We start from the raw sequence: 12,123 nt of genomic DNA, 5'->3' as shown, positions 1-12,123 counted from the left end.
TATATATATATTCAGAACAACAATAAAAAAAATGTCTTCATGGATTGTTGCTGGCACACGATTTGACTGCAGGAGTGATTATTAAAAAAGTTTCTGGTTTTCTTTGGACAGCTCAAACTTCAAAGCATCGGGCTGCTGGTATAAAACACGTCCAGAAAAGATGGCATGTACCTTGAAGCCTTCTGTAAGAAAGTCTACACTGAATGTCTGATTGGTGAAATGCTGTGCTGATAAGGTTCTGCCTTTTCCCTCTCCAGGTGGCTGCACCTTATTCATCACTCGGCCCCCTTTCAAACCTGGTATTTTTTGCACAACTTTCAGTTAAATGCCATACTTTTAGTGCTACAGAAGCTTCTAAAAGCATCTTGAAAGAATCTCACTAAGTAGAAACAACCGAGGTACCAATTCACCTGACATGCTTGTTTTTGGTCAGTATTCAGAAAAACAGAAAGAACATGAAAACTCCAGAAAGAAAGGCGATGGGAGGCAATCCTGCTGTGTCTAAAGAACTTAGCTGATGCGTGTGCAGGAAAAGAACTCATGCTAATGGATGCTAATGAAAATGTATTATTTCAGAATACTGAGTTGAACAAAGTAATTCAACTTTTCAAACCCCATTTTTCCTTTGTCATGTGGATGAGCTGTGTGTAATTAACATGTATATAAATCTGATTTTGCTCATAAAAGCATATAATCTCATTCTTTACTTTCAGATATGCAGTGTGCTTTATAGGGTGGGTGGGAGGGAGAGACAGAAAAAAAGTTCTTACCCTCATTGACTTCATCGCTCTCCTTGTCCACTTGAGCTTTCAGCACATAACGTTTAATCAGCCGCTTCATGATCTTCTACGAGGGGAAAAAGAAGAGAGGAAGATGAAGTCGAAGGAGCTCATCGAGGTGATATGGCAGTTCATTCTGTGTTTTGTCCCGAAAACAAACCGTCTCATCACATTTTATCAATAAACACAACATAATTCTGGTAGAGAACTGTGCTCCGTCTCAGAGAAGGAGTGAAAAATATTGACTATTGATTTGCGGCCAGTATTGCTGTGGCTGATGCCGAGGCTTGAGCTCTCAGCCTAGTGCACTCGATGCGGGTCGATACCCATTAGCACACAAATGACTTGGGTTTGATTAGGTGACATGTCGTTGTGGTGCTATAGTTTTCACGTTGTCTATAAAAACTCCCAGAAATGGGGAGTTTTAGGACACAAATGGAGCTGAAAAGATAAGTTTTACTCAGGGAAAAGATTAAAAGCAGAGTAAGAATGACTGTCTCATTCACAGAGAAATAATGTAGTTTGAGATCATGTGCAGAACGTCCGACCCTCAATCTCCCTCGATCTCATTCGAGGAAATGTAAGCCTCACTCTTTTGTTCTCCTTCCCTTTTTTGGCTTTTATTTTTAGTCGATGCCCTTCGATTCAAGCTAGTTAAATTCCTTCAGCCTTGTCATTTCTTGTCCTGTCTCACACGTCTTCCTCACCTCTGCTGCCCTTCCTTTCCTTCCTTCCATCACCATTCAGCCTCATCTCTGCCTTGATCCCTTTCTACTTTTGTTCATATTCCTCAGCCTCTTTGTCTTTTATACCTCAAGTTTCTGTCACATTTCCAATTCCCCTCTGCTTCATCAGTCAAAAGAAAAAAAAGAAAAAAAATTAGAAGTCAGCTTTTGATTCAGTCCTAGCCTCACCTGATATCTGGTTGGATGTTGTCTGGCTTTCCTTTGGACGAACTCTTCCCCTGATCGTGCGTAAGACCTAAAGCGTTCATCCTGCAACAGAGAGAATCAGACAGTTGAGTGAAATGGAAACATTTATGAAGGAGGCAGCAAAAACAAAGCGAATGTCAGTGGCTTTGTGTTTGTAACTCATGCTGATAAGTCCTCAAAGCGAGTCAGCGGCCTCACTTTCCTCAAGTCAATTTAAACTTAATAATCTGACTTCTGGGTGCCTTTCACATTCCTTGCTTTGTGTTGTGCCATTTTCACATTGTAGTGTTCTGAAACGATTTGCAGCTCTCATGTGAACACATGAAACCTGCTGTGGAAGCGCAAAAACCTCAAAGTCCTGGAAGATAATCAGTCTACCTGTTGACTCATGCACACGTTTGAAACAAAAGGGAATAAGAACAATAATACAGTATAACCTGAGTAAAACGGACATAATAATAAAAAGATATGACCAGAAGCTTAGCCATTTTTTTGGTAAATATTCACATTACAGCCATTAAAACTAATTAGTTTATCTTTCTGAGCCTCACTTTTCTTAAATGGGCAGAATTACACACCCCAAAAGACAAAAGAAATGAATCACTGGCTCAGAAAGACCCAACCATTAGTCCTAAATTTCACTTGACATTTTCAGTGCTTTACTACGGTCTAATGTGGGGTCTATGCATTGATTGCTTAACACAGTTGCTTGCCTCTGCCTCAGTTAAACTGTCAGAGCTGCAGAAGATTTTTAGGCACTCACAGAAGCAGCAGAGTGTAACCCATCTTGTCCTTATCCGAAACCTGCCTGGGCATTTCAGCAGACGCAGGCAGAAGCAATGACCTGACTAATAGCTGAGCTGAGGTGAGGCATTCCAGCTGAGGAGTCAGGCAGAGGAGACGCCTCGTGGACAAGGCCAAGGCTGGGATTGATTCTGTATTAAATGTTCTCTGCTGTTCGCTTCCCACAAGACTTCTTTTTTTTGTTTTTTATTATTTAAATGATTTCATTTAGAGAGCCGGGAGGAGCCTGTGAGGCTGAACAAAGCTCACTTTGCAACCCTGCATCTGAACCCTAAACCCGTCCACACGTCATTACAATGTTACAGTCTCTAAACAAACATTCAAAGTCGAGCATACTGACAACACAAATAAAAATTTAAAGGCAGCAATTAATGTATTTTTAACTGCCGCAACACAAGAAATCAAAAATCTTAAATAGCCAAGAAAAATCTGGCCCAACAGAAAATGTTTAATGAATCATTACATTATTAGTCAGTCACAGCAGAGGAGATTTACATAAATAAGGAAAATGTAGAGAAGTGTTTAGTCTGAAAATCAAACTGAATGAGAAGACAGAAAACCAAGCTACGAATTATGTTACAAGTGTTATATTTGATTCATCTGAACCAGATCTTCACCCTCACAGATTTGCTGATGGGGTTATGTGAGTGAGACTGCTCACGTGTGTTTTGGAGACCTGAAGAAGACCTGCGATCTTCAGGGTTTGAGCTCTGATCAACTGGAGCCAATGAATGACTGAATGGATCACTGACCTTGCCCTGCGAGTTCAGCATGCCCATCTCCACCTCACTGCGGTGAGGGCCATTGGCTTTGCAGAGGCATATGAGACAGGACTTGATGCGGAGCACCAAGTAGTAGAAGGACTTGGGGCTGGGAACCAGGTTGAACGGGGCGGGCAGAGTCCGACCCTCATCAAAGTAGGAGAGCCACAACTTGGCACGGGCAAACTTCCACTCGACATCAGCGTCTTCCTGCATAAATAAATAAATAAATAAATAAATAAATAAATAAATAAACAAGCACATGATGACTGAAGAAAACTAAAGAAGACACTTGAAGAACAAAATTCTGATTTTAGTTGATTGCAACTGTCAAGGACATCAAAATAGACAGTTGGAGATCATATTTTTTAGAATGTAAGCAGGAAAAAATGGATATTTACAATAAAACATCCTGTTTTGTAACCACTTTTTGTTGTAACCTGTTTTATTTCTATTTTTGATTTTGTCTGTCACTTCATTGAGCTTGTGCCATTTTTTAAAGCCACGCTCTAATTCTCCTGCAGGCACAAAGATGATCCTTGACAATCCTTATCGACGTGTTGACAACACCATGACCTTTCTCTATTGACTCATTACATACCTCTATCTCCTGGTACGAGCTGTTGATCATAGCAATGAGCATGTTGAGAAGAACCACCACCATGGTAACGTTATAAACCCCATACAGCACGTAGCCGATGTTCTCGATGAACTTGTGGTCATATTTTAGCACCACTGAGATCACTTCAGACAGCCCGAAGATAGACCAGAAAAGAGTTTTGAAACTTTCCTCCACCCTGTAAGAAAAAAGATAGAGAGAAATCGTACAAAACACTGAATAATCATGAAAAAAAAAACTGAGATGTYAACCAATCTGTCAAAACATGCCATATAAAATGTGAGATTCATGATAAAATAACCGAGTCATGTCCAGTTTTAACACTTATACTTATTTATGCCATTATCCCACACAAAACAAATTCACATCCTATCACACAGAACAGAGCATACTCAAAGAGGTAAAAGAAAAAAAAAACATTATTATACCTGAGCATCCAACAAATAAATTGATTTACTAAATTCAGATGACAAACAATTAATAGCTTGTCAAAAAAGTTCTTTGAACTATTTTAGTTTTGTAAAATAGACATCAATTCTTCTCTGGATTGATGTACAAACAGCTAGGTAACAGTGGACTGCTGCCATGTAGGGTTGGGTGGTATGTTGATATTGTGGTATACCTCACTACTGAAATATGGTGACGGCATTTTAAAGAAATGATGATGGTATATTAATCACGTGAGTTGATTAACCAAATTTCCACAAGGCTGCTATGAAAACTGGGATATCAACATTCTTGGCCCTTTCAGAAGAYGCCCAGTAACGTTACAGATGTGTGTTATGACCACCTCGGTCCATTCAGAAGACAAACGGAGTGGTGGGAGGGACAGACACCCTGGTTTGTTATGCCTCTGAACATCCGGGCAAGGTAGTCACTGGAACATCACTTACTGACTCCTTAAAAAGTGGGCCAGCATAGTACTGACATACACCTTCAGGGACTACCCTCACTGGTGGGCAGTGCTAATCCAAAAATTAGCTCTGCAATTTCTACAGTGCTTATGAAAATATTTGGGTCCACAACTTCAAAAGTGCTTTCACCATAGAAAAACTACCAGAAGCTTATTTTAAAGCAGAAGTTCAATTAGACAYTTACTAGCTGGCAATAAGTCATGTACAATATGTGCACAACACTGCCAACTAGTAGTGTATGTCCTCTTTTACAAGTTCTACTACTGCCGATAGCTGGGGATGTGATTTCCTGAAAGAGACCTTTGGCTCCTGGTGTAAAAATTAAAAAGTTGTTGAATGTGTTGAGGATTGCAAGTTCGGCTGCTTCTTTGTCTTTTTCTTTTGTTTTGTAGATTTTTCATTAAAGACACATCAATAAAGTAATTTTAAAACTGTTTATTGGAAAACTGAGGCTAGCATTCCAAGAACAATCTTTATTTGAGTGAGTATTAAAATTACCTGGATTACTCTTCTTTTTGCTGCGTGATTGCAAGTTCGGCTGCTTCTTTGTCTTTTTCTTTTGTTTGTTGTAGATTTTTCATCAAAGAAGCATCAATAAAGTAATTTTAAAACTGTTTATTGGAAAACTGAAGCGATGCATTCTGGGTACATGACGGATTTGATTTGTGATGGGAAACAAGTTTTTCATGTAGTTGCTCCAGTTGACCACTAGACGNGTAATTTTAAAACTGTTTATTGGAAAACTGAAGCGATGCATTCTGGGTACATGATGGATTTGATTTGTGACGGGAAACGAAAGCACGGAGTACAGGAAACTATCTTCACTTCAAAATAAGAGCATGGTCGGATTTTAAAGTTTTACATGTTGTTGCACCAGTTGACCACTTGATGTTAGTCTTCATCAGCATAACATCTTTAAATCATTTCTGCGTCCCTAACCCCATTGGCCGATTGCTTCGACCAATTACGTCAAGTATTGAGCTCCAGCATTTAAACTTTTTTAAAGGAGCTCCGATTGTAAAGTAAAATAAATCAACACATACAAAATTTTAGTATGGATTACAAACGTTAACTGTTTTTGCTGGGACAGGGACTTCTAAGCATTGCCTTCCTGCTACGTGAGCAGACACAAAGCATTGTGGGAAATGAGAACCATGACCGAAAGCAACAGTCAGCAAGGACGTATACCTTCCCAATASGTGCGTTTATCTGGGAGGGGTGTTGTTGGATAGATCACGTGTGTTGTGATTCATTGGCAGCCATACCTTCTGCTGTTCAAGATAATGATGACTGGTAGATAAAAATTATTAGTAGTACTGCATTTTGATTTTAGAAAGTGTGAATCTGCTCTTGAATTATAACAATTAGTAAGACCACTAAAGCACAAACAAAATACAGTATATAGGTCCACAATTAGCAAATTTGTGCTTTAGCGGGCTGGTGCACACCACTCCCTTTGGATTTAAACTTTGTGGGTTTTTTTGTGTGTTTTCAAGACCCAGGAGCACCTTGCTGCAGCTGAAAAAATTACCATGTTAAAATTCATGTTATTTTAACCTAAAATGTCATCTTTCTTTCTGTGAGATAATAAGAAAAAAACATTCTGCAATGTCACTCCTGCTGCTCTCATCAGCAGCATGAGACAGATACATAGTACCGTGGTATGAAAATCAGCAATAGATTCAAAGATTCAAGATTGMAAGTGTTTATTGTCATATGTACAGATGAAAACATGTTTTCCTGAGCAATGAAATTCTTACTTTGTCGTCCATTTTGAATGCCAAAAGATTACCATATTAACAAAAAAAACGAATCATCACCGAAAGGACACAAACAATGTTGATTAGATAAAAAGAAGAGACTAAACTAAGGATAATAACATCAGAAGTGAACAAAATAATAATGACAACAAGAAGGGAACTGTACAATCTGCTTTAAAGTGTAATGTGCAACAGATAACAGTCTGAAATGTGCAATAATAATAGTCAGAAGAATGTCATGTTCAGCTATTTAAGTGTCTGATGGCACTTGGGACAAATGAGTTCTTGTATCTGGAGGTTCTGCATGTCACACTTCTGTACCTCTGGCCGGAGGGCAGCGGTGTGAACAGTCGATGCTGGGGGTAGGTTGGGTCTTTGATGACTGAGGCTGCTCTCCTGTGGACCTTGCAGTGGTAGATGCTCTGCAAAGAGGGCAGTGAAGTCCCTGTGATCTTCTCAGCAGTTTTTTACCACTCTCTGCAGGCGTTTGCGGTCCATAATGGTGGCACTGTTGTACTAGGCTGTGATGCAGCTGGTCAAGATGCTCTCTACAATGCAGCTGTAAAAGTTCCTGAGGATCCTTGTTGACATGCCAAACTTCCTTAGTCTCCTCAGGAAGTAGTCTCTGTTGAGCCTTCTTGACCAGCTGTGTTGTGTTCTCAGTCCAGGTCAGGTTCTCAGTGAGGTGGACGCCCAGATATTTGAAGCTGCTCACCCTCTCAACATCAAGGTCTCCGATGTGCAGTGGTTGGTGCGGCCTCCTTTCCTTCCTCATGTCCACTATCAGCTCCTTTTTCCAATTCTGCCCAACCTTAATGCCACGTTGGAATTTTTTAGTGTTTTATGCTAAAGTACCTTCATAAACCTTTATAATGCTGTCAGTTTTGCATTTTGTGGTTATGTAAAATGGTTTGCATGCTCAAACTGTAGTAGCAGCAAGCTGTAGCACTTGCAGTGCAGCCTGAGGAACCTCCTTCAGGAATATTTCTGCTGGATTAATTCACTTGTCAATCCAGATTTCTCCAAACTGAGGTTGTTCAAAGAGCTATCTACAACAGGTAATATATTTATTGTTCATAACCTTCCTACAGATTCCCACTTTAAAAGCCCTGAACTCCCACTTTAAGTCTTTGTCCTGTGTCAGCTTTTATGCAAACCAGACAATGCAGTTAATGAAAACAAATGAYTTTAAACTCCTGTACATGTGACGTTTCAGAGACTGTATCTCCAAAGACGTAACACTTTTTAACCCAAGGTTAATTGCCTTCAAAGCAGTGYGCCTTTTCAGAAATTTGACATTAAAATACTTTTCTTAGATTAAAATAACCCTCTGAATTAAAATATTGACCCCTGTGGATAAAATAAAGGCAGCTCTTAAGCGCCACTTCCTTTGACATTTAAGAATGAAAAATCAAGCACCACTAATGCTTCATTCAAAAATAAACTTAAATAAAAATGCAAGGTAACTTTTATTTGAAAGGTATGAACTTGTGCCAGAGGGCTATGAATAAAAACTAGAGACAAGGTGAAATAGCAAAAGGCTGCATGACCTGCAAACACTGATTTCAAGGCACATCGCTGCAGTGAAATATCCCAAGAGTGGCAAGCATGGGGCTGTAGATGACGGGGGGAGTGGGGGGTGGTGTCACTGTGGGAGGAATGAGCGAGCTGGTTGGACTGCTATGGGGCCTGGAGGTAAGCGAGAACTGTGGGGAGAGAAAACGTGTAGGAAGTGTGAGTGTCTTCCAAATAAACTTCATCCACTGGCACGCAGGAAGCTTGGTGACGGCAGTGAGAGGAGAGGGGAAAAAAAAACACCCTCTGAAATGCATAAAAAATAAAGAGAGAAAGAAAAATGCACGCCCTTCTTCTTTAGCTCACACACAAGAAAACAGCAACTCCTTCGGGTGCTTCAGCACTTTTACCTTCCAAGAAGAAAGGCATAAAAACAGTTTTTTATTCTATTAGATCTGCAAGATTTTCTATATTTCTAGAAATATGCTCAGTCATTGTAAAAAAGTWAAAAAATACTCACTTTCTAGCAAAAAACTGGATTTCTAACCAACCAGTTTATTAGAATAACATGCAACATTTGGATAAAGACTTCATATTTTTAGTCATTTCTACATGATCATCAAAAATATCCAGAAATTGCTTCTAAATAAATAATTCAGTAAAATGTAAAGAAGGTTCAAAGAGCGAAGTTTGTTTTCAACCATTTCATTTGCCTCAAAAACCCTTTCACAGAGTGCTGTCCTTGCTGTAGGAGATGGACTGTAACTATGATTATAGCCATTTCCAAGAGATCCCAGTGGCAGTAATTGAGGCCATGGCTGAGCTTTGGTTGTAATGACTGTTGTATCGTGTCAGTGACACATTAGTTGTAATAGCTGTGGCACCCATTACACGCAGGTGTTGTTTGTGTACAGTCAGGCGTCATCACGGGACCACTGGTAGGAAGGTCACAGATATAAACCCAAAATCAAACATACAAGTGAACATTATCCGTCATTTCATTTGTACTGTGTGACACGGCTCAAACTGAATCGTTCTAACAGAGGGGGGAGTTCATTTGTCTGTTTACTTATTTTTCACAAAGCATTTGAGTTGCAGCTTTCAAGCAAGATGAGCTTAAGTTAAAAGAACACTTAATCCACTGTAGCTCACCAAAAACAAACAAAACAAACAAAAAAATGAGCAAAACTGAAAACTGTAATTTTGGAGGCACCTCAACTGACTCCTTTGAATGTGGAGGAGCAGCAGCTCTACTCCGAGCTCCCCTCAGATGACGGAGCTCCTCACCCTATGTAAGGCTGAGCCTGGCCACCCTACGAAGGAAGCTCATTTAGGCCGCTGGTATCCGAGACCTTGTTCTTTCGATGCATGCCTCATGGTCATAGGTGAGGGATCATGACAGAAAGTCTCCATATTTTAAAATACAAAAGCCTAAATTTCCCATTCTTTGTATGTGAAAATACCCAAGATAAATACAGTTTTCTGGTAATTTGCCAAAATCTGACCCTAACAAACATAAAATTGGCTAAAACTTAGTAGTTGAGAGTCATGCCCACGATGTACTCCAAGTGCTAACAGGTTGTGCAAAATATAATACACCACAAATTGTTGAACAATTTTGGTTTAAAAGACCAGAGGTTGATGGTTCTAGGGGCAGCCGACCTTCAGCCTCAGTGTGTAATGAGTGAGACACAAAAATGATAAAAAGGTCCACTTTAGAAGTTGGAAAACCAGGGCATTCTGATGAGAAATGGACCATTGGAAAAAAAAACTTTCAGTAGCCTTTTTTCCATCCAAATGTAATGCAAAACATCATAGAAAATCGAATGAGTTATACCTAAAGGGTTGAAAAATATGACCCAAACAGAATATAAAGATATCAATGCAGAGACTAAGTGAAACTTTTCTGCACTCCTACTCCGAGTATGCAACAAAATGTATTTAATGGCTAAAAAGTGGACTTTGCAGGATATGTCCTCTTTAACATCAAATAGTATTTAAATTTCAACATGGCTCATTTGTTGGCTGTTTGTTTGTCAGCAGCTCTTTGATTGAAGAACTATAAACCATACTGTCTTTAAAAACTAACTGTTAATTCAGGTACAGCATGAATATAATATCACCAAGACTTTATTACAAATGTTTATCTGCCTCATAGCAACATACTGTACATAAAAAAATAAAGTATTTTTTATGACTGCATAAAGAAGCAGCACAGCCACAAGCAATAATGACTGACCTTAAGTTACTTTTAGCAGAGTGTTGGTATGATTGAATGTCTAGGTATCAAAAATAGATTAGTAGTATTGAAGAGAAARGCTGTTTCCTTATCACTCAGTACTGGAATAACAAAAAACTCAGAACCCCTTTCTGCAATCAGAGGAGACCAGGAAGGTGATTTTGGAGGACTCCTCTTGAAGACCATGCTCTCTGAGCATTCCCTAATAATTTCTCATCACTTATATAGAGTCTCGCTTACATTAACTGAAAAAGTTTTTTTTCATGCCATTGAGTTCTCCCTTTTTTCCTTCTTTGAAACAATGAAAAAAAGAGGAGCAATTTTCTGGCCTCGATTATGTTATGTCCTAATTATCTTTTAAATCAAATCATTCTTCAAATTAGTCTCGAGGCTCTCCTTCTCACTCTGTGAAAGGCTCGCCTAATTTAGATTTTCATGTTCCCAAAATGTGAACGATGATAATGACAAATGACTTTGTTTCAGTCAACAATAAAGTGCCATTAAACCAGACGTTTGCTAGAACAATCGCGCACACAATTAAAATAAGACACTAAACAAAATGCACGACTATTTATAGTCACTGTTCATCTGCCCAGGCCGATATTTAGCTTTGATAAAAAAAAAGCAACTCGCAAAAATGTGACAGTTGTGCGTTGGTTGAGTTAGAGCTGAGCAAATCTCCCCTTACAGCTATCTAAGTCAAACATAAACAAATCAAGACTTGTAGTGTTTTTTAATCTAAGATGTTTATTGAAACATATAACAATAGGTGCAACCTTCATTTGGGTTTATTCACTTCTGGGTTGAAGGATAAACTTTGCAGTTACAGAGGAAATTTTAACTGTCAACCTGTGGACTCATTTTGTCACGTCTGGATAGCGAGTTGTAGCAGGACCTGAATGTAGTGGCAGTTTTCAGGAACCCGGCAGCACCTTTAAAACCAAAACTAAAGCGGACCCARTAAAATGAAAGCAACAGTTTGTCACTTTCTGTTTGGTTTGGAGAATAAAAGTACTAATAAAGATTACAGCAAACTGATTAAGGGTAGAAGATAATCAAAGTTAGGCCTGAAAGGCTGTTACTGCAAAATATGCCATTTTGAATTTTCACACATAGTTGCTTTCCTAATTACCACATGTTGCATGTTTTTCACAGGTCACTATGTCCTACAAAAAATAATTACTGTTTCTGGCCCGTTAAGGGGAGGAGAACACTCTCTGTTCTACAGATAATGAGGTTTATTTTTAATCCAATTTCTTCTTTCTCTTCTAGGAACCATTTCTAGTCCTGATAATCTTAGCCTCATGTTTATCTAGTGATTTATGGCGATATTTTGTATTTTCTTGCCAAGTATAATCTCTTTCTATTTTATATTCAGCATTCTCCATGGTAGATTTGAGTGTAAAAACTAGGATGCATCAAGTTGTTAACTTGGCCATTCTTTTCCTTTAAACCCATTAAGTTTTATTTATTTATTTCCCAGCCTGAATGGTCTGTTTCACTTGCATTAAGAGTGACTCTGACCACGTTCCCCAAAAGCAGCCCTTTGAATCAACCCGATATTTTCCTGGTTTTTCCTGATGAAGAAATAATGAGCTAAAAGCCCACACCTGTCTGTAAAACAACTTTCTGAGTCGACTGCCAAATACCTGTGGTTTGTTGATAAAGAGGTGACTGCATTTAAGCTGCAATTTCCTTCTGGCTCCTTCCAGCTGAATGTCCTCAAAAGAAAGCACAGAGTCTGCACTTTAGGGCTTATTTGTAAAACTGTTCCTTTTTTGGTGAAGATCTGTTATATAT

At 39.0% G+C, this 12,123-nt stretch overlaps 1 protein-coding gene across 1 annotated transcript in view; it reads right to left on the bottom strand.

The window, feature by feature from the left end:
* Window positions 1-12,123, bottom strand: part of trpc7b (transient receptor potential cation channel, subfamily C, member 7b) — a gene marked incomplete in the record, with an annotated part of 70,704 nt that overhangs the window by 6,158 nt on the left and 52,423 nt on the right. Inside the window, 4 exon segments of the mRNA XM_014007269.1 lie at window positions 771-846; window positions 1,694-1,774; window positions 3,268-3,486; window positions 3,878-4,073. Coding sequence (XP_013862723.1) covers window positions 771-846; window positions 1,694-1,774; window positions 3,268-3,486; window positions 3,878-4,073 — 572 coding nt within the window.

Source organism: Austrofundulus limnaeus, unplaced genomic scaffold (genome assembly GCF_001266775.1).
Source record: "Austrofundulus limnaeus strain Quisiro unplaced genomic scaffold, Austrofundulus_limnaeus-1.0 Scaffold1, whole genome shotgun sequence".
NCBI lineage: Eukaryota > Metazoa > Chordata > Actinopteri > Cyprinodontiformes > Rivulidae > Austrofundulus > Austrofundulus limnaeus.
The sequence above is the reverse complement of the archived record's forward strand: the minus strand, read 5'-3'. Positions and strand labels throughout refer to the sequence as shown.